This window comes from Cetorhinus maximus, chromosome 19 (assembly GCF_964194155.1).
Source record: "Cetorhinus maximus chromosome 19, sCetMax3.hap1.1, whole genome shotgun sequence".
Taxonomy (NCBI): Eukaryota; Metazoa; Chordata; class Chondrichthyes; order Lamniformes; family Cetorhinidae; genus Cetorhinus; species Cetorhinus maximus.
In genome coordinates, this window is record NC_135897.1 from 74,734,011 (window position 1) to 74,756,213 (window position 22,203).

General features: G+C 45.9%; 1 protein-coding gene across 1 annotated transcript in view; it reads left to right on the forward strand.

The window, feature by feature from the left end:
- The window catches only part of col4a3 (collagen, type IV, alpha 3), an 83,289-nt gene that overhangs the window by 8,341 nt on the left and 52,745 nt on the right, over positions 1–22,203 (forward strand). The window contains exons 5-10 of the mRNA XM_078564449.1: positions 4,134–4,231; positions 4,932–5,073; positions 10,865–10,978; positions 15,469–15,633; positions 18,012–18,101; positions 20,135–20,269. Of these exons, the coding sequence (XP_078420575.1) occupies positions 4,134–4,231; positions 4,932–5,073; positions 10,865–10,978; positions 15,469–15,633; positions 18,012–18,101; positions 20,135–20,269 (744 nt within the window). The remainder of the gene's footprint in view (positions 1–4,133; positions 4,232–4,931; positions 5,074–10,864; positions 10,979–15,468; positions 15,634–18,011; positions 18,102–20,134; positions 20,270–22,203) is intronic.

A 22,203-nucleotide genomic window follows, 5' to 3' on the forward strand; every position in this document is an offset into this window, starting at 1 on the left:
CTGCATTAGTGGGAATCCCACTACCCCATCAAAGCACATGCTCGCTCTTGCTGCTTCTCTTATTTATATATTCATTCATGGTACGTGGGTGTCTCTGGCTAGGCCAGCATTAATTGCCCATTTCTAATTGCCCTTGAGCTACTTTCTTGAACCGATGCAGTCCATGTGCTGTAGGAACACCCACAGTGCAGTTAAGAAGGAAGTTCCAGGATTTTGACCCAGTGACAGTGAAGGAACGGCGATTTGATATGGTTTGTGGCTTGGAAGAGAACTTGCAGGTTGTGGTGTTTCCATTTATCTGCTGCCCATGCCCTTCTAGGCAGTAGAGGTCGTGGGTTTAGAAGGTGCTGTTGAAAAAGCCTTGGTGAGTTGCTGCAGCGCATCTTGTAGGTGGTACACACTACAGCCACTGTGCTTCAATGGTGAAGGGAGTGCATGTTGAAGGTAGTGGATGGGGTGCCAATCAAGTGGGCTGCTTTGTCATAGAAACATAGAAAAGAGGAGCAAGGGTAGGTCCTTCAGTGCTTTGAGCTACTCCACCATTCAATATGATCATGGCCTATCCTCTATCTCAACACCAAACTCCTGCTCTCTCCCCATACCCCTCGACACCTTTAGAGTCCAGAAATCTATTTCCTTCTTAAATATATTCAGTGACCAGGCCTCCACAGCCATCTGTGGTAGAGAGTTCCACAAGTTCACCATCCTCTGAGTGAAGCGGTTTCTCCCCATCTCTGTCCGAAACGGCCCACCCCGTATCCTGAGATTGTGGCCCTTTGTTCTAGACCCCCACCAGCCAGAAGAAAGATCATCCCTGCATCCAGTCTGTCCATCCCTGTCAGAATTTTATGCATTTCAATGAGATCCCCTCTCATTCTTCTAAACTCCAGTGAATACAGGCCTAGTCGGCCCAATCTCTCCTCATACGACAATCCTGCTGTCCCAGGAATCAGTCTGGTGAACCTTCGCTGCGCTCCCTCTATGGTAACTTTATCCTTTCTTAGGTAAGGAGACAAAAACTGCACACAATACTCCAGATGTGGTCTCACCAAGGCCCTGTACAGCTGCAGTAAGACATCCTTGCTCCTGTACTCAAGTCCTCTCGCAATGAAGGCCAACATACCATTTGCCTCCTTAACTGCTTGCTGCACCTGCGTGTTTGCTTTCACTGATTGGTGTACAAGGACACCCAGGTCCCTTTGTACATCAACATTTCCCAATCTATCACCATTTTACTAATACTCTGCCGTTCCGATTTTCCTCCCGAAGTACATAACTTCACACTTACCCACATTATACTGCATCTGCCATGTATTTGCCCACTCGCTCAATCTGTTTAAATCGCCTTGAAGCCTATTAATACCCTCCTCACCGCTCACATTCCCAGCAAAGTTTTGTGTCGTCAGCAAACTTGGAAATATTAAATATTAAAATTTGTTCCCTCATCCAAATCATTGATATATATTGTGAATAGCTGGGGCCCAAGCACTGATTCCAGCGATACCCCACTAGTCACCACCTGCCACTCTGAAAAAGATCCATTTATTCCTACTGTCTGTTTCCTATCTGCTAACCAATTCTCAATCCATACAAATATATTACCCCAATCCCATGTGTTTTAATTTTACACACTAACTTCTTATGTGGGACTTTATTAAAAGCTTTCTGAAAATCCAAATACACCACATCCATTGGTTCTCCCTTGTCTATTCTGCTAGTTATGTCCTCAAAAAACTCCAGTAGGTTTGTCAAACATGATTTCACTTTCATAAACCCAAGTTGACTTTGTCTAATGCCATTGATATAATCCTGGATGGTGTTGAGCTTCTTGAGTGTTGTTGGAGCTGCACTCATCCAAGCAAGTGGAGAGTATTCCATCACACTCCTAACTTCTGCCTTGTAAATGTTGGACAGGCTTTTGTGGTCATTCTAGGAGGTAGAGGCCACAGGTTTGGAAAGTGCGGGCGAAGAAAAGGGAGATATCACTTTAAGGGGATATGCAAATACACAATTAGCCAAGATGTAGAGCAGCATGTGAGCAACAGCTAGTGGTATGTGTGTACGATGGCAGTGGTGCTGTCCTCGTAGTCATAGTTGCTGAACCTATAAAGTAGATTTGTCCGTTGAGCCATCCTGTACTGTATATTCAAATAAACCAAAACTATATCTAGTTTACTAGTTCTGGTGTGAGATTGAAAGTTTGTATAAAGCAAATATAGAAACACATCAAAGACTATGAAGTCCCCTTTCCTGTTGCACAGAGCCTCTGTTACCATCTTAATGCAGTGATGCATAATTAGCTGTGAGATGTTGGCACTGTCACCAGATGCTGCATGGAAGGATCCGTTTGAGTGGAGATTAAAGGTTACAACTATCTTGGTAGCCTCTTGCAGCGACATCCTCACCCTGTTTTGCAGCTGCAGGTTCAGTTTTAGAGACGTGGCACAGTTAAGCGACCACACTTGGTGAGGCCATGTCAGACACTGCTCCTGGCTGAGGTGGAGGTAGAGAAGTGTTCCCTCAAGACCTTCCATTCAGAGCCCTCCTCTTGCTCCCTTTGCACCCAGCTTCTGCTTCATCTCCCTTTCATACTGCAGCCCAAGAGGTACTATAACTATAGCCCTCAGTGGCGATAGCAGGCTGTCTGCTAACAGGGTTTAAAACCCCTCTGAACTCCTTGGAAAAGTCCAGCACCTCTCCATTCTGGCTCCAATAACTTTTCAGAACTCCTCCAACAACAAGGAACAGTACTTCCACTAACTCTGCACAGCAAAAAAAAAGTCAAAAGTGCCTCACCAGAAAGTCCCATGTTGATGCCTTTAAAATAGCACCAGTGGGGGGAGTTCCTCTGGCAGCTGAAAACATGTTCAGCAGAAAGCGTTTTAAGAGAGGCTGTTAATAGGACCTGTGGAGCTCAAAATGCCAAGTCAAGTGCTAAATCAGAATTTGATGCTGACTGACATTGCAATCTGTCCATCTTATACTTCTGGTATATGCATGGCATGCCTGAACTAGTGCCCTTCCAAACATGGCACGCCACGTGGGCTGCACCAGTAGTGACCAGAAGTGCTTTCGCTGCCGCATTCAGGTTTTTTGGGTTTCTCTGCAGCATCAACACCATCCATACCAGGGAGCCAAAGTTTGTGACCATTTTCTGCACAACAAAATAACACAGAGGTGAAAAAAAATTAATAAAACTTCTGGGGTCACTCGGTTCAGAGCAGAAAAGTGCAACGTCATTCTAGTTCCTGTATATTAAATGAGCTATTTCCTGCATGCTTTTTGCTGTTCAGATGACATATTTTTCAGGTTTGCAATGATGACATTGAACAAGATTCTAACGAAGAGCATCAAATAGTTGTTGTGGATCATTCATTGCTGTGGATCACTCATTGTTGTGGATCACTCATTGCTGTGGATCACTCATTGCTGTGGATCACTCATTGCTGTGGATCACTCATTGCACAGATGGTTGCCCAAAAGTCAAAATGAGCCCCCCTGCTTCTTGCTGTAACACTCTGTTGTAATACTTTCTGTTTTGATAATGATTGTAATTCCATTGGCTTGACGGATTGCTAAATTTATACATTCCCGCAATCTGGCATTTTCCTCTGATTTTGATGCAGTGCATTAAGGATTGGAATGAACTCCAATGCCTGTTATTGTACTGGACTGCATTAATTAGAGACACAGCAGTGGCATCAAGGATTATTACAAAGCATCTTCACACCAACAATGCCACACGTTGACAGCTTTTTCATATTGACTGGGAAATACTGAAAAGAGGCTTTGAAATCTCTCATGTAAAAGCTGTCGGAGTCTATAAGATGGCATTGGCAGATGTCTGGTTGCATGTCTGCAGCCCATCCTCCCAACTGGAAAGGTCTTTGCTACAGGGAAACTTCAGGTGCACAAAATGGAGAAAATCTTTAGTAGTTTTGTAGTATAGAAAAGATCGTCTCAAAGCATTTTCCAGGATTGTCTTTATGAAAAATTACTGCTGAAGAACATTACACAAAATCCAAACTATTCTTATTATCTTGAACAATTATGAATAATTTCTCCCCTGCTGTCCCCAGAATATCTATTGAGTGTAACCATTACCTCTTTCCATACACTTTACTGTTTTGTAGGAGAGCCAGGGCCTCCTGGAGCATTGGGTCCTCCAGGGATTTGGGGAAGACCAGGAGCACCTGGACAACAAGGGCTGCCAGGAGTGCCAGGTCCTAAGGTTAGTTTACCAGCAAGAATTTCAAATTCTAAATCGTGAAGAATCAGTCCATGATTTTACTTACTGGCTTTTAAGGTAGCCTTGTAAAATTTTTGAACAGCCATGGCATCTTTATTGTGTGCATTTCTATGCATGCGCGCTCTTGTTTATGGAAATGTCCGAATGGATGAGCGAGAGGAGTCAAACAGATGGCAAAGGAGCGCGTGCAATGGCAAAATCTGGGTTCTATAGCCAATCCAGTTATGTTGACTGGATAATAGTTTGCTTTAGCATGATATTGTAGTAGAATACTTTAATGTACAGCATGATATTTCAACACTGTATTACTACCTCTCTATACTGTTAAAATTACACTATAATATAATCATACAGGAATTTGGTACTGGATAATCATATATTACAGCATTATAGTATTTTGAATAACCTATAGTTCATGTATTTATTTCTTTGTCATTCAAGTAAGCATGATTGCAGAAGTATAATACTAACCGAGACTTGAAGACATTTTAAATATTGGAAGCTATGGTTTGCCAGAAGTTTGCCCTTAAGGAAATGGTTTTGGACTGGCCTTGGCCCATTTTTATTTTAGAAAAGAAGTGTGGGAAAGACATGTTTCTATTATTTAATTCTGCCAGTTAAAATTCCAAATTATGTTTTCAAAAATGTATAAATGATGCAAAATATTGTATCTTCTTTTCAGGGTGACGTAGGTTTTGGACAGCCAGGCTCCCCAGGCCCTATGGGAAATGTTGGACTACCAGGGGAGAAGGGTAATCCAGGACGTCCTGGACTACCTGGAGATGAAGGGCCACCTGGTCGAAGTGGCCCTCAAGGTCCACAAGGTATTGAACTCTGCTTCTGTTTCTGAATATCAAAGTAGCACAAGTCAATTTATCCTGGACACGATCCTCAATGAAACTTGCTATAAACAGATTGGGGAATGGGGAAAGATCCCCACAGATCCTCTGATAAATATGAGTAAGTCATAAACTTTTTTAAATAAAAGCAAAATTTTGTGGATGTTGGAGATCCGAAATAAAAAACACAAGTGCTAGAAAAACTCAGCAAGTCTAGCAGCATCTATGGAGAGAGAAACAGAGTTAATGGGCAGAATTTTCCCGTTGGCGTGCGGGGGCCAATTTTTTTGGCGCCTGTGCAATCTTCGGGTCAGCACAACTTGCAGGTGGGTAGGACACAATTGTATAAACCTCATCCACGTGCGGGATAAGACAGCTCATTGGAGTCGTGAGTGTGCTCTCTCAAGTATTGATTTTTGTAAGTTTTTGAAACTTGTCTGTGTGATCTGCAATACTTCAAAATGTATACCAGCTGCTTTGTCTGGACTCTTAACCCTCAGGTCAGCACCCTGCAGTGAGGAATCTTTTTTGGGCCTGCAGGTTTCTGGAAGCCTTTCCATAGCCTGGGAATGGGAGCAGAACTCTCCAGTGGAGGCACCTCCTCTGAGGAGGAAGGGAGGGCTAGAAGGGGAAGGAGGCCAGGAGTGCACATTCAGCCTCCAGGGGGGCCACCTTTGGGAGGACAGGCGCAGGCACAAGGGGCACAGGGCCAAGAGGTAGACCAAGGCGGAAGAGGCCACAGAAGACGCCGCTATCCTGCTGCCAGGGTATACAGGCAGCGAAGCAGCTACCTCAATATGTCTGAGCTGCAGTGCCGAAGGAGACTCCGTCTCTCAAGGGAGACAGTCAACTATATCTGTCAGATGATTGGGCCTGAGAACTCCCCTAACTGTGTGGGTGGACACCCCATGCCAGTGGTTCTAAAGGTCACAGCTGATCTCAACTTCTATGCCTCTGACTCCTTCCAAGGGTCGGTGGCTGATCTTTGCGGTGTCTCCCAATCAGCTGTCTACACTTGTGCCAAGCAGGTTACAGACGGTCTGTTCAGGCGTGCATTGACCTTCATCCACTACCATTGGGACCAGGCAAGCCAGACACAGTGAGCCAGAGGCTTTGCAGCCATTGCTGGCTTCCCCCATCGTCCAGGGTGCAATAGACTGTACACATGTGGCCATCAAGGCGCCAGCAGGTGAGCCCGGTGCCTTCATCAACAGGAAGGGCTTCCACTCCATGAACGTGCAGATAGTGTGTGATCACAGGATGCAGATTCTACAAGTCTGTGCAAGGTACCCAGGCAGCTCCCATGACGCCTACATCCTCAGACACTCCCAGGTGCCGGGGCTCTTCAGTGCTCGAACCCGGTTTGATGGATGGCTGCTGGGTGACAAGGACTATCCCCTCAGAAGGTGGCTCATGACGCCTCTCCGCCATCCAAGAACAGAAGCTGAGCAACAGTACAATAGGAGCCACAGCTCCACAAGAGCTGTGGTGGAGAGAACCATCGGTCTTCTCAAGATGCGCTTCCGATGCCTGGACCACTCAGGGGGCACACTCCAGTACCCCCCAGATCGTGTGTCGCTGATAGTGGTTGCATGCTGCACTCTCCACAATCTGGCACTGGAAAGGGGGGATGCAGTGGATGATGAAGACGTCGACGCAGTGGCTGCGGCTGCACATGATGAGCCCAGCAGTGAGTCCGAGGATGAGCACGCACAGGGAAATGCTGAGGGGGTAGACGCTGACCCGGGCATACTGCAGGGAGGCAGGGACACCCGGAAGGCTTTAATCCAATGAACCTTCAGCTAGCACACCACAGATGGACCTCCAGGACAAGCCTGGGCTGTAGGCTCCATACTCGATACCTAAGTACCAAATCTTCCAGGTTAAGAACAGTAACTAAGGCCCTTGTTAATAAAGCTGAATGTCCCACAAATCACTCATAATATTTTTGGAAACCATACATATGCAGAAGAGGCAGCGTCAGCCATGGTCACATATCTGAATTTAATATCACAGGCAAAGAAACTTAATGAAACAAAGTGACAAGGGTGTTTCAATTCGAAACAAATCATAAAGACCTCATCTCGGGCCAACACAGAAGCACCAGTGAAAAACCCATGGTGTGCCTAAGATGCCTTGTGTTTACGTTTCCGGGTGCTATATCTTGGTGCTGCCCCATCACTGGGAGTGGCATCTGAGATAGCCTGCTGACCCTGCTGTCCTGCTGGCCTTGATGACCTTGGTAGTCGTCCTCTTACCCGTGGAGCCAGTGCTGGCCCCGCCTGGGAGGGAGTGGCCAGTTCCACAGCTGGCATCTCCCCAGTCGCCACAGCCTCAGTGGATGAAATGGTCACTTGGAGAGGGGCGGAGGAGCTGCCACCATCATCCGGAGCACCCTTAGAGGTGCCCGCAGAAACGACAGGCAGCTGCTGCACCGACGTGAGGTCGCTTCAGACCTCCCTGCTCACCGTGGATGGATAGGCACCAAGTTGGGAAACTTGATGCCCACACTACCTCCCACACTATCAGGTGATGTGAGGGCTTGCTGGTCAGAGCGCATCCCCAGGAAGCCTCGCCACGAGAGTCGCCGCTCTCTCCATGGAGGACGCATGGCTCTCGGACATGTGGCTCATTGCTTCGGCGATCGTCCACTTGGACTCCTCCCCATGGAACCCAGGCCAAGCAGAGCCTCATGCATCTCCCCCAGATGCTCCCGCACACCCGGCCGCATTTCCTGCATTTGCTGCATCGCGGACGACTCCAGAGGCACATCATCAGGCACCGACTGAGCATGTGCCTGGTCCCCTGCAGTCCTCCGACTGCTGGCGCCATGGGCACTCTCTGTCTCTGCCAGCTCCTCCAACGACTGTGAAGTGTCCTCATCGCTGTGCCCCGGGACACTAGCCGATGTTCTAATTCCCACCGAGGAGCTAGTATCTGCGCTGGTGCCTGCCTGGCAGAGATGGTGTGACACTGGTGAGACTTCAGGCCCCTCAGGTGTGTGAGGGGGCCTCTGCTGCTCCTCCTCCTGGCCCTGCTCCGCTGATGCTGAAAAGAAGAACAAGAACAGTGGATCACTTAATGTGGAGACAATGACAAAGTCCATCCCTGTCCCCCGGGTCATTATGCGCTCATCCTTTCATAAGCAATGGTCAAGCCATGTTGCAAAATTAAATCATCTAACATTCAGCACTGCCATGGCTGTTGGGAGAACAATGCTGACCTCACTGCTGGGCAAACATACCTGGCCATGGCACCCCAGCCTCACCGACACCAGTGGACCTGGGCGCATGGCACCTCTCCAAATCCAGGGCCTCCTGCTCAAACCGGCTGAGAATGGCAATCTGCGTCTGGCCACTGCCAGTCCTCACACGCTCTGCCGTATTGTGAGCATTCTCCTGAAAATGAGAGAAGAGCATTGATTAGTGCAAATTGTACATGGACTCTCTTTGCGCACAGCCCACCCCAACCAGAGTGGGACATATCAGGGCTCCAGAGCCCCCTCACCCCACTGCTGCCGAACACTCACACAAAGGTACTAGGTACTGTCCCCCACCGCCCCCACCCCGCCCCCCCTTCCCCACCCTGGACACATGCTGCCTACATCACATTAGGCACCACACGGTATATCCTTCCATAGCAAGGAGGTGCAAGCACGTGGAGTGCAGAGGGCAGCAGATGGTAGTTGCCACGCCACCTTGAAGCTCCCCTCCCAGCATCTCATCACCCTGACTTGGACATGTCCTGCAGTTCAAACACAGCGCCTAGATGCAGATCCTCCAGGTTGCCCCAAAATAATGTGGGTCACAGTGTAACACATGCTGTGGGCGCAGAACCCATCTCTTCACCACCCTCTCAGGCTGACCTCGGCATGGGCAATATCTGCTGGCCCACCCAGCAAAGGACACATGCCATCAATGATTCAATGTAGGCACTACACACAGATTTTGGGGGGGGCGGAAGGTGTTGCAGCAGGGGGAAAAGCCGACCTGCTGGGTTAAGTGACCAATGCCAACATTGTCCTCACCCTTCCAGAGCGCAACAGGTCGTTGAAGTGCTTACGGCACTGGATCCAGTTGCGCCGCACCACGTTGCGGGAGCTCACCACCTCCTCCCAGGCACGTTTCGTCATGTGGGGGGGCCTCCTCCTCCCCTCCTGGGGAACCAGCACCTCCCGCTGTGCTGCCACCTCCTTGAGGAGGGCAGCAAGGCAGTCATCGGAAAAACGAGGGGCACACTGGCCCTACCCTCCAGCCTGGCCTGCCCCGATGTCCAATATCCGGACTTGAATAACCTCCATTGCCCCTCTGCAGAGCCCTTCGCCAAGCCTTTGCGAAGAGCCTTGCCAGGCCTTCTCTTATACAGGCTGCCGGGTTCCCACTGGACCTGGCGGGCTGAGTGCGCCCACCCACTCCCGCTGTGCAGGGGAGTCGGGAAGCATGCTGGGCGGGCCGTAATTGGCCCAACTGCGTAAAATGACGGCGCGGACCTGATCGCGATCGGTAATTGGGGGGGCCCCAGCCATCCAGAAAATTCTGCCCAATGTTTCAAGTCCAATGTGACTTCTTTGGAACAGAAGAAAGGCAGATAAACTTTCTGACCTTTTCGATAACATTACAGACTAAGAGAGCAGATGTACCAATTGTAAGTTAAGAAGCATATTATTTTTGAGGTATATTGTAAGAAATAATTACTTTTCATCATTTGCAGCATTTGCATGGGATTTTGGGTCGTGTCAGTTTTAATGGTCTCTATCGGAAACTCCAGCAAATTGTTCCTTACCTGTTGAGGACATAATAACTGTGTGAGGACTGGCGTGTTGGTTTTCAATTTTCCTTAGGTCTCTAGATCTACTCTATTGTATTTGGATAGTGGGGAACTCAGTGGTGGGCATTTCAACTAAAGGAGGAAAAAATATTCAATGGGTTGAATTTTCCCCCCGTTTAGCCGGGGAGGAAGTTGATGGGCGGGTGCGTGCGGGCACGCCTCCAATCGGCTCCCCCGATCGGAGGGGCAGCGCCATTTTACGTGGGCGGGCCCAGCGTGATGTCCACATGGAAGTGCTATGCGCATCCTGTGCAGGCGGGTGGGGGGGGGGGGGGGGGGGGGAGGGGGGAAGAAATGCTTAAAATGGAGAATGCGCTCTTTCACGCATGCACACAAAAGAGCGCGCTCATCTCCCTGAGGCTAAGTGCAGCCTCAGGGAGATCGCCTCTACTTTCAAAAATATTACAAATAGAAAAAAAAAAATTCCCTTACATGTCCCCTCATGTGGCAATGTCACATCAGTTGGGACATGTTCATAATTTCCAAAAAAACCTTATTAAAATTTTTTAAACCCGACATGAAACCTCATCCCGCCTGTGGATGAGGTTTCATGTTTTTTCTACTTCCTGCCGGGGCTCCCGGCCTGCCCGCCAACCTTAAGGTTGGACGGGCAGGTCCATTAATTACTTTAATTGCTCTGTCGATGGCTTCCAGTGGCCATTGACAGGTCGGCGGGCCCCCAGCTGACTTTGCTGCGCCCCCGCCTTCCTGAAAATTTCACCCGACGTCACCGCACGTCATTTTACGCGTCGGTGAGCAGGCCCCGCCCCCACTCGCCGACAGTAAAATCCAGCCCAATAACAGTCAAATCTGGGCAGATGCACAAAGGCTTTATATTCCAATAAGTAAGTGTGTGTGTGTGTGTGTGTGTGTGTGTCTGTCCATTTGGCATGCATACTTCTGTTTATAACAGTACTTATTTGATCGAGCTCTAACTTCCACTTTATAGGTGACCTTGGAAGTCCTGGTGTTCAGGGGCCAACAGGTCCACGAGGACTACCAGGGAGAGCAATATGTGGACTTATAGGTCCTGAAGGCCCAGCTGGTGCACCTGGCCCACTAGGTACTGAGATTACGTTACTTCTTTCCTATTTTAATCATTGAGAGAGAAAAAATGTCATTTTGTCAGTTGTCATTTCAAATATTAGTCAATAATACAACAATTTACTAGCAAATAATTTATGTATTAATATTATTATTTGATTGTAATGAGAGGCTGATCATCGTTACCTGATTTTTGTTTTATTTATTCATTCATAGGATGTGGGCATTGCTGTCTAGACCAGCATTTATTGCCCATCTCTAATTGCCCTTGAAAAGATGGTGGTGAACCACCTTCTTGAACCACCACAGTCCATGTGGTGTAGGTACACCCACAGTTCTGTTAGGAAGGAAGTTCCAGGATTTTGACTCAGCAACAGTGAAGGAACAGTGATATAGTTTCAAATCAGGATGGTGTGTGGCTTGGAAGGGAACTTGAAGCTGGTGGCATTCCCATGCATCTGCTGCCCTTGTCCTTCTAGTTGGTAGAGGTCATTGGTTTGGAAGGCGCTGTCGAAGGAGCCTTGGTGAGTTGCTGCAGTGCATCTTGTACCTGGCACACACTGCAGCCACTGTGCATCGGTGGTAGAGGTAGGGAATTGTCCTGAATGATGTCAAGCTTCTTGACTGATTTATCCACATTAAATCCATTCTGCTTTTCCTTAACTCATCCACTTAATTTACCCAAATTCCATTTGATGCTTTCAATCTCCTTACACTTGTCAATCAGCCACACAGCTCGGGATGTTATCAGTAAATTATGTGACTAGTGGTACACTTCTCCATGTTGTTAAAAAAAAATAAACAATAGGAACTAAAGGAAAACTATTCAGACCTTCATTTATCACTATCCCTCAGATAGGACTTGTAAGGGTATTGTTCTGACTTCAATTTAAAAAGGAAAAGAGTAAATAAAGTGAGTGTTGGTCCTTGACAGAGTGACAATGGGGAGTTAATAGTAGATATTAAGGAAATGGCAAACGAAATGAAGAAATATTTTGCTCTGTCTTCACTATAGAGGATACAAAAAACATTCCAGTAGTAGCTGCAAATCAGGAGGTGGAACGAAGAGAGGAACTTGGTGGAATTACAATCACTAGGGAAGCGGTACTGAGCAAACTGATGGAGCTGTGGGCTGACAAGTCTTCGGGTGCTGATGGACTTCATCCTAGCTTCTTAAAAGCGATGGCAAATGAGATAGTAGATGAGTGGGTGTTAATTTTCCAAAATTTGCTAAATTCTGGAAAGGTTCCATCAGACTGAAAAGTAGCAGATATAACCTCTCTATTCAAGCAGGGAGGGAGGCAGAAAACAGGAAACTATAGGTCAATTAGCTTGACGTCTATCATGGGGAAGGTGTTAGAATCGATCAATAAGGAGATCATAGTTGGGCACCTAGAGGAACTCAAGGTAATGGGGAAGAGACAGCGTGGTTTTGTGAAAGGGAAATTGTGTTTAAACAATTTATTGGAATTCTTTGAAGGAGTAACATGCGCTGTGGATAAAGGGAAGCCTGTAGACACACTGTACTTGGGTTTCCAGAAGGCATTTGATAAGGTGCCACATCAAAGGTTATTGTAAAAAATAAAAGCTCATGGTGTAGGGGGTAACATATTAGCCTGGATAGAAGACTGATTGGCTGGCAGAAAACAGAGAGTATGCATAAATGGGTCTTTTTCTGATTGGCAGGATGTGACAAGTGGAATCCCACAGGGGCCTGTGCTGGGGCCTCAACTTTTTGCAATTATTATCAATTACTTAGATGAGGGGAGCAAAGGTTTAGTAGCTAACTTTGATGATGACACAAAGAAAGGTAGGAAAGTACATTGTGAAGAGGACAGAAAGAAGTTGCAGGTGGATAGAGATAGATTGAGTGAATGGACAAAAATCTGGCTGGTGGAGTATAATGTGGGAAAATGTGAAGTTGCTCACTTTGGCAGGGAGAATAAAAAAGCAGAGTATTACTTAAACAGAAAATGACTGCAGAATTCCAAGCTGCAGAGGGATCTAGGTGTACTAGTGCATGAGTCACAAAAAGTTAGTATGCAGGTACAGCAAGTAATTAAGAAGGCTAATGGAATGCTATCCTTTATTATGAGAGGAATTGAACATAAAAGTAAGGATGCTATGCTTCAGTTATAGGGCATTGGTGAGACCACATCTCGAATACTGTGTGCAGTTTAGGTCTCCTCATTAAGGAAGGATGTAAATACAGTGGAGGCGGTTCAGAGGAGGTTTAATAGATTGATACCTGGAATGAGTGAGTTGTCTTATGAGGAATGGTTGGACAGACTGGGCTTATTTCCACTGGAGTTTAGAAGAGTGAGGGGTGCCTTTATTGAAGTATATAAGATCCTCAACAGTCCCGACAAGGTGGACATGGAAAAGATGTTTTCTTTTGTGAATGAGTCCAAAATTAGGGGTTACCGTTTTAGGACAGAGATGAGGAGAATTTTTTTCTCTCAGAGGGTTGTGCAACTTTGGAACTCTCTGCCTCAGAAGGCGGTGGAGGTGGGGTCATTGAATATTTTTAAGGCAGTTGTAGATAGATTCTTGTTAGGCAAGGGAATCAAAGGTTATCGGGAGTAGATGGGAATGCGGAAACACATACAGATCAGCCATGATCTTATTGAATAGCGGAGCAGGCTCAGGGGGCTGAATGGCCTACTCCTGCTCCTATTTCATATGTTCGTATGCGCCCTCCCATCAAAGACTCTCACCTGCCAAGAGCACCCTGGAAGTTTGATCTCATGTTATGCCCATGTTTAGTCTAACAGGTTACTTTACTATTAGTTAAATGTTATATATAAAATGTGTATTCCTTATAAGACTTAAATAATATTAGATTCTTTAGGGAATTCAAAGTGTTTAAACAGTCTTTCCAAGCTTATTCATATCAGCTGCAACTAACTTATCCTTAAAAACTTTCTTGGGTTGTGAAAGATATAAATAAATGGACACAAAATTCAGATATAAAGCACTTGCTTTTTCTGCGTACTACAGTTGCCTTAGGGGTCCAAAATGGCACCCACTCAATGTATGGTGTGAATAATTCCAGATGTGATAGTGGGGAAGACAGTGAGTTTCACCTAAAGTATGCAGACTAGGCAGATTGTGACGTCAAAACAGCTGTACCACTGTTTTGACACCAGAGCTGCTATTTTGGAGCTCAGGCTCCAGCTAATGCCCTCAACATCCTAGCCATGCCCATATCTATAAGGAGAGTGGCTGAGAAGCAGGAGAATCAGTGGGCAGACCAGGAGGAGGAAGAGGAAGGGAAGAGACTAACCCAGAGAGCACCTTTCTTCCCAGGCTGTCCGTGAACAACTCATTGACCTGCATTGCAGTGAACGCAACATGGCAATTCCCCATTCAGCATCAATCCCATACCTTCCCCCATTACTGAACTACAAAAAACAAATAAAAGCCAACATAAAATAAACATTCCAAATCTAATTTATAAATCAAAGCATGCCATGCTGTATACAAACATCAACTAATCACCCTTGTGCATTTCCATTTTGCCTGTCTTCTAAGTACTTTGCCTGTCCTAGTGCTCCTACATATTGCACCCCCAGTAGTTAAAGCATTGCTGACGGAATGCTGTTGATTTTCACTGTGGGCAACTGCAGATTGCCATAGAGGATGACCTTTAGCAGATTTGGGCCTAGACTTTGGACTGCATCATCTCAGCGTGGGTGGCAGACATTAGGCTGAGAGACAACAAGGGCACTGCTGGAGTGGCAGTGATGGGATCAACAATGCTGTGATCCTGAAAGAGCACAGCAGGTTTGTGCTTCATGGTGCCATGGTCACTCTCCCGGGGTGATGCCTCAGCAATCCTAGTAATCTGTTGGAGACGTGGGTATCCACAGTCACAATGGCAACAGTCTGAGCTCCCACTGCTGAACTCAGGTGTTGCCTGGCTGCTGCTTGTGCTGAGACAATTGAAGCTGAGTCATTGGCTATCAGATGCTGCATCATGTTATGTCCACAAGTTTGCAAATAAGTTGGCCACCAAGATGGTTATGGACTCCCCCATGTTCCCAGACATGACATACAGGTTTTCTAACATGCCTGCCAATGTACTGAGCATATGATTGTGTACACTCATCAGCCTTCTTCTGTAACCCGTTCCATCAACTTTTGCTGTCAAACCATGGTTTTCGGAAGTTAAAATGTCACATTTGTTTCCCATCTTTGGTTGTATAAATTATTTTAAAAGGAATTGGATAGTTGCTTGAAAAAATGTGAATATTAAAAGGTATGGGGAGTGAGCAAGAGAGGGAAATTAGATGAAGTGGCCCATGTGCTGCAGGCGCAAACTTAATGAACAGAATGGGCGGAGGGTGGGGCTGGAAAATGCAGCGAGCTGTTCAAAAGTCCATTGACGTCAGTGGGACCAGAAAATCCCACCAGTGGGAGGGGCCAGAAAATTCCGCCCAAAGTCTTGTTTGTTTGCTGCAACCGGCCTTGGTTCTACCATTTTCAATAGTAAATGTATTTTTACAGGAATACCAAGTAGAGGACCTCCTGGAGATCCAGGAGTTCCAGGGCTGGACATTCCAGGCCCCCCTGGTATTCCAGGGTCAATTGGAATTCCAGGCTATCCAGGCCCTGTTGGACCAAGAGGCTCTCCAGGGAATCCAGGACGACCAGGAACACCGGGCAGATCAGGTAAAGCATTCTATGTATTGGAGCCTTAAAAGGAAAAATTACAAAGTATATAAATATATAGGCCTCAATTTTTGCTGAGTCATGCTGATTCAAGCACTCTTTAAAAATACCCCCCCACCATTCCCGTTTCCAGATATTTTCATCAGCATGGAATAAGGTTGTAGGTAGCTGGCCTGCACACAGCACTCCTGCCCTGGCTGGCTCCATTGTGGGAGTGGGCAGTTCAACCACCATTCACCCCACTTCAGGAAGTATATGTGGTTCACGGCTCTCAGAGTGGTCATGAACCACAGAGGATCCCCAGCCCAAAGTGGATAAGCAAAAGAAAATTGTCACCTGTTCCTGGAATTATTTCATTGATAAATAAAATAAAACATGTGTTCTTTCAGTTTCAATAGTTAGATACTGTATTGAAACTTAGATGTGTTTCCACTGCAGTGATTGATTATGGGACTCTGTCCTGAAAAGGGAAGTTGACCATTATATTGATGAGCATTGTGTAAGTGTTGAGATACATTAAAATTCTTTTCCTGTTTGGAAAAGTGCTCTTATACATTCAAAACTGAAGAGAACACTGCTTTGGAACTCTAGCGTAACGATCGGAAGTGATTTAAATGCCCGAGCCCTTTAAAAGTGAAAGAAACCCTCAGCAGTTGTCAGCTTGACAAAAAATAACCTACTGCTGGAGTGCATTGATTGACAGGACGTCTGGTCTAGCTTAGAAAAAACTTAGCCATCTGTTTTTGCAATTTCAATGGGCTCCATTGTCTATAAGCTGGGATAGTTTGTTATGAGCCCACTATGAATGTTTCTCTGAATTTCAACAGTCCAGAACCACTTAGCTCATCAGGGAGCCGCGTTCACATTTGATTGACGGTTTTGAGAGGTTATTAAAGGATTAATGGTCTTTGATGTTGTTAGTGAAATAGATGTTTGTTTATTATTACAACAGATTGACTACTTGAGGGGATTTTTGTTGCAATGCCTCTTTTTGAAGGAGAGGTTTTTTCGGTATGGTGTGTTTGAATGAGTTTAGATTGTTGGAATTTTTTTAATGTCCATTTCAAAGACACCCTGAGGTCCGCCCATTGTGGGTACTGGGTGAGTGGCTATGGAGGATACATGGTGGGAGAAGGAGATGGCATTGGGGATATGAGGAGGCATGGGGGTGTTGAAAGCTTGAGACGCTAACATTCGCCATCAATACTGGACCCATGTCCCAGTAAACGGAGCTAGGCATTCTAGCCTGTTGGCCTGGCCATCCACCCACCTCCGTTGCTGCCTCAGGCCTGCCTCCAGAGGTGCGGACCCAACTCCATCTCACATAGAATATTGGAACCATAGAAAAGTTACAGCACAGAAGGAGGCCATTCGGCCCATCTTGTCCATGCCAGCCCGAGGACACCTAGGTGCCCTTTCTAATCCCACCTTCCTGTACCCGGCCCATAGTCCTGCAGTTTACAGCATTTAAGGTGCAGATTCAGGTACTTTTTAACGAGTTTAGAGTTTCTGCTTCTATCACCAACTTGGGCAGCGAATTCCAGACACCCACTACCCTCTGTGTAAAAAAGTTCTTCCTCATGTCCCCCCCCTACATCTTCTGCCACTTATCTTAAATCTATGTCGCCTGGTTCTAGAATTCTCCACCAAGGGAAACAATTTTGTCCTGTCCACTCTATCTATTCCGCTCATAATTTTGTACACCTTAATCAAGTCACCTCTCAGCCTTCTTTGTTCTAAGGAAAATAACCCCAACCTATCCAACCTCTACTCGTAGCTAGACTTTTCTAACTCTGGCAACATTCTTGTAAACCTCCTCTACACTCTCTCCAGAGCTATTACGTCCTTCCTGTAATGTGGTGACCAGAACTGCACATAATACTCCAGTTGTGGCCTTACCAGTGTTTTATACAATTCCAACATTATATCCTTACATTTATATTCTATACCTCTGCCATATGCCTTCTTTACAACCTTGTCTACTTGAACTGCTGCCTTCAGGGACCTGTGTACCTGTACGCCAAGATCTCTCGCTTCATCTACCCCTCTTAGTATATTCCCATTTATTTTGTAATCCCTGTAACTGTTTGACCTCCCTAAATGTATGACCTCACACTTCTCTATGTTAAAATCCATCTGCCACTTTACCGCCCACTCCACCAACTATTCTATATCATTTTGGAGATTATGGCTATCCTCTACACTATCCACTACTCGGCCAATCTTTGTGTCATCTAGTGTTGATTAATTTATGAATAATCCTTCTGAATCATTGTGATATTTAACTCAGAAAAATTTTAATTTTTTGTTTTTAATCTCTGTCAAATAAATATTTCCAGGCCATGTCTGATTATGTTTTGATCCCAATCTTCAAACAGGTCCAAAAGGTGAACCAGGTGTTATGGGAGATCCGGGGAATGCAGGGTTAACTGGTGCACGAGGATTTCAAGGCACCAGAGGAGACAAAGGTAAGACTGAATAGAACACAGGTGTGGGACCAAAAAAGAAATATTAGCAGTTATGTCTTACCTTATTCCATGATCAAAATGTCTCAAGTTTGTCAATGCAGTGATTGTAGGTAAATTGCAATTAGAATCAGAAAGTCTGATTCACTGGTTTGAACTTGTATCTCAAATAAGTGCCCCTGTTTGGCTCAGGCTTTTCAAATGCAATGCTCTATCACAGACTTGTCCAACCGGTGGCCAGTGGGCCAGATTGTGGCCTGCAAAGCCCCTCTATGTGGCTTGCAAATCCCCTCTATGTGGCCCCTGGAGCCATTGTTCAAAATGCCAATAAGACAGGTAAATAAAATTCAGGATTTTGCAAGAGACTGCTCCTTCCTTTCCTGCTTTTGTTGCTGATTGGCTCACTAGTGAGTCTATCTGCAGCAAATGAGGGAGAGAAACAGTCCCTGATTGGAGGAGCAGTGAACACCAGGAGTGGTGCGTGTGCTGAGGGCTGCCAGGCCCTGGGAAGTGAAGGTGCAGCAAGCCCGGGGCCAGGGTACAAAGTGGGGCTAGAGCCTGGGGAAGTGAAAGTGTGGCAGGCCCGAGGTTGGAGCACAGAAGTGTGGCGGGGCTAGAGGAAGGGAGGGTGTTGTGGGGCTGGAACCCGGGGAAGCGTAAGTGCGGCAGGGCTGGAGCCCACGGAAGCCAATGTGCCACAGGGCCAGGGCCCAGGGAAGCCAATGTGCGGCAGGGCCAAAGCCTAGGGAGCAAAGGTGCAGCAGGGCTGGTGGGGAGGAGAAAGTGCGTCAGGCCCAGGGGGAGGGAGAAGCTGTGGGGCCAGGTGGGGTGGGAGAAGGCTCTGTTTTGTGTGTGTGTGTATGTGTGCGCGTGTGCCTGGCTCACTCCCAGTCTCAGGATTCTCAGTCACTCTCACCCCCACACACCAGCATATACTCTCTCCCACTCTCACAGTGGGCGAGGATGAGTGAGTAAAACACCCTGAGACTGGGAGTGAACCAGACACTCTCACTCTCAGCCTCTTACAATCTAATGGTCATTTTTATTAATTACTCTTTTTTTAAAAATATCAATTGATTGCTTTGACATTGCTTTATTTTTGCTCAGCGAGTTGTTTCTTTCCTTCATACTCAACTTTCTTTGAATTTCATGTATATTTCTGAAATTTGCTTATCAGCCCCTTGACTGAAAAAAAAAATGGAAATGTGACATCTCCCACGCAAAAAGGTTAGACAAGCCTGCTCTATCAAATATATGTGTGGCATTCTGGTTTTTGTCAATCCTATTTTTTGCACTCATAACAAATTCTTCAATCTTTAAACGTTATAAATATAATCCAAGATGGTTGTCAGTAAATAGATTGTAGAGCAATCTATTGAGGTGAACACAAATACCCTCAACTCCTTCACATGAACTGACAACCTATTTAAGGAAACGTCAGAGGCAGAGCCAAGCAGCTTATCTTCTCTCCTTGTCATTCCAGAGTATGGTGCAGAAGGAATTAATGGAGGTGATAGCAATGCTTTTCTGTAACCAGCTACTAGGATGTGTGTAACAGCACAAAAACAAAAATACCTGGAAAAAATGTGTGTAACAGCAATTAGGTTGCCTCTCCCTCCGAGTTTCTCTCACTTTCTGTAGATAAGCACCTGCCCTTTACTTAGTTAATGCCCATTGAGATTGTATGACTAAGATAGCAAACACACCAAATGAAAATCACAGGCAGGAACCTTGTTCCAGTACTCTGTGGAATCCCAAACATGTTGCAGCATGTACTCCTCACTGTGGTAGTCAATAAGCATGTAACCTGACAGAATGGAAATAGAGACATCCTTTTAGTTCATTGTTGTTGATTCAAAGCCGCAGTTCATTCACTAACCAATGATGGTTGAGTACACAGAGGCAGGTATGAACACACAAACTTCAAAATTTTAAGTTTCAAAACTTTTCTGTAAATAAACTCTCCAGGGAAATATTGCTGCTAAGAATAATAAGCAGTGTGCCTTTCTTTCTCTGTTTTTCTTGTTTTATTGCAGGTTGTAAAGGTCAGACAGGACTGAAGGGTGAACAAGGTGCAATTGGAATGATAGGTCAAAAAGGTGAAAAGGGAATGAAACCAGTTCCATGTAATATGACAGTGAAAGGTGTAATGGGAGCCCCTGGGCTACCAGGTAAATCACTACATTTTTCAAGCTTTTTGAAAATTTGCGATATATAAAAAGTGAAGAAGTTATATATCATCCATTATAAATCAAGTTACCTAAAGATAACATTAGACCTCATCCCATAGTGGCAATCTTCTCCTCTAGTATAGGAAACCATCATTAAAGAAAATTGAGGTATCATACAGATGATGCTGGATTTGGTGCTCAAATTCAAATCCCCTTACGTGCCTTTCTAAATAACTTTCTAAATAAAAGCTCCTTTACAGTTGTGCACAGGGTTTAATAATCTAGAAGAGGATTAGGTTTTATTTGTGTTATTTCATCATTTCCATGAGAATGGAAGCATTGGCTGCTGACCTTTGCAGAAGCTCCTCCAAAAGCAAATGTTCAAGATGATACTTTTACCCAGTTATTTAGCCACTCAGCCATTAGGACTGGTTTCAAAATATATGATGGTTTTGATTTTTTTTAAATCATTTATGGGAGTGGGCATCACCGGCATGGTTAGCACTTGTTGCCCTTCCTAATTACCTTTGAGAAAATGTTAGAACCCCTACTATTACTGCCCTATTATACTTACATTTCTCTGAAATTTGATTACATATTTGATCCTCTATCTCTCCCTGACTGTTTGGGGTCCTATAGTACACACCTACAGCATGTTTGCCCCTTTTGTGTTTTTTACTTCTATGGCCTCATTTGATGATTCTCCCAAGGTATCATCCCTCCTCATTGCTATAATTGATTCCTTGATTAATATTGCAGCCCCCGCGCCCCCCCCACCCCCCCCCTTCCTCTTCTATCCCTGTCTCTATCTCATCTGAATACCCTATAACCAGGAATGCTGAGCTGCCAATCTTGCCCTTCTTTTATCCAAGTCTTGGTCATAGCTACGATATCACACTCCCACCTGCCTATCTGTGCCCTCAGCCCATCTGTCCTATTCCTCAGGCTCTTTACATTAAAATATATTCCGTTTAGCCTTGTAAACTCACTTCTTTCTTATCTAGTCTATGTTTCCTCTGCCTTCCAGACTCACTTACCAGCGTTTTAACTTCTAATTCCATCTTAGCTTCTCTCCCCCCTCTGAACTACTTTTCAGCATCCCATCCCCCTGCCAATTCAGTTTAAGTCCGCCCCAAAAGCATTTTCCCCACGAGGATGTTTGTCCCGTTCATGTTCAGATGTAACCCGTCCAAATTGTACAGGCCCCACCTCCCCCAGAAATGGTCCCAATGCCCCAGGAATCTGAAGCCCTCCCTCCTGCACCATCTCTCCAGACACGCATTCATATGCTTTATCCTTCTAGTCCTATACTTATTACTGCGTGGCAGCGGGAGTAATCCAGAGATTACTACCTTTGAAGTCCTGCTTTTCAATTTCCTACCTAACTCCCAAAACTCTGCTTGCAGGGCCTTATTTCTCTTTCTTCCTATGTTATTGGTCCCAACATGGACCACGACCTCTGGCTGTTCACTCTCCCTCTTCAGAATGCCCTGCAGCCGTTCTGTGACATCCTTGACCGTGGCATCTGGGAGGCAACATACCATCCTACAGTCACGTCTACGGCCACAAATATGCCTGTCTATTCCCCTCATTAATGAATCCCCTACCACTATCGCCCTCCCACACTTCTTCCTACCCCCCGAGCAGCTGGACCACCCACAGTGCCTTGACCTTGGCTCTGGTTGGCTTCCACAGAGGAACCGTCACTCTCACCTTTTCCCAAGGCCAAAAAATGGTTTGCAAGTGAGATGCACTCGGGGGATTCCCTTACTACCTGCTTGGTCTCCCTCTTCTGTCTGACGGTCAACCATTCCCTCTCTGCTTGCGCTTCCCTATGCTGTGGTGTGACCACGTCCTGAAACGTGCTATCCATGAACCTCTTAGCCGCGTGAATGCACTGTAGTGCTCCCAGCTGCCGCTCAAGCTCCAAAACC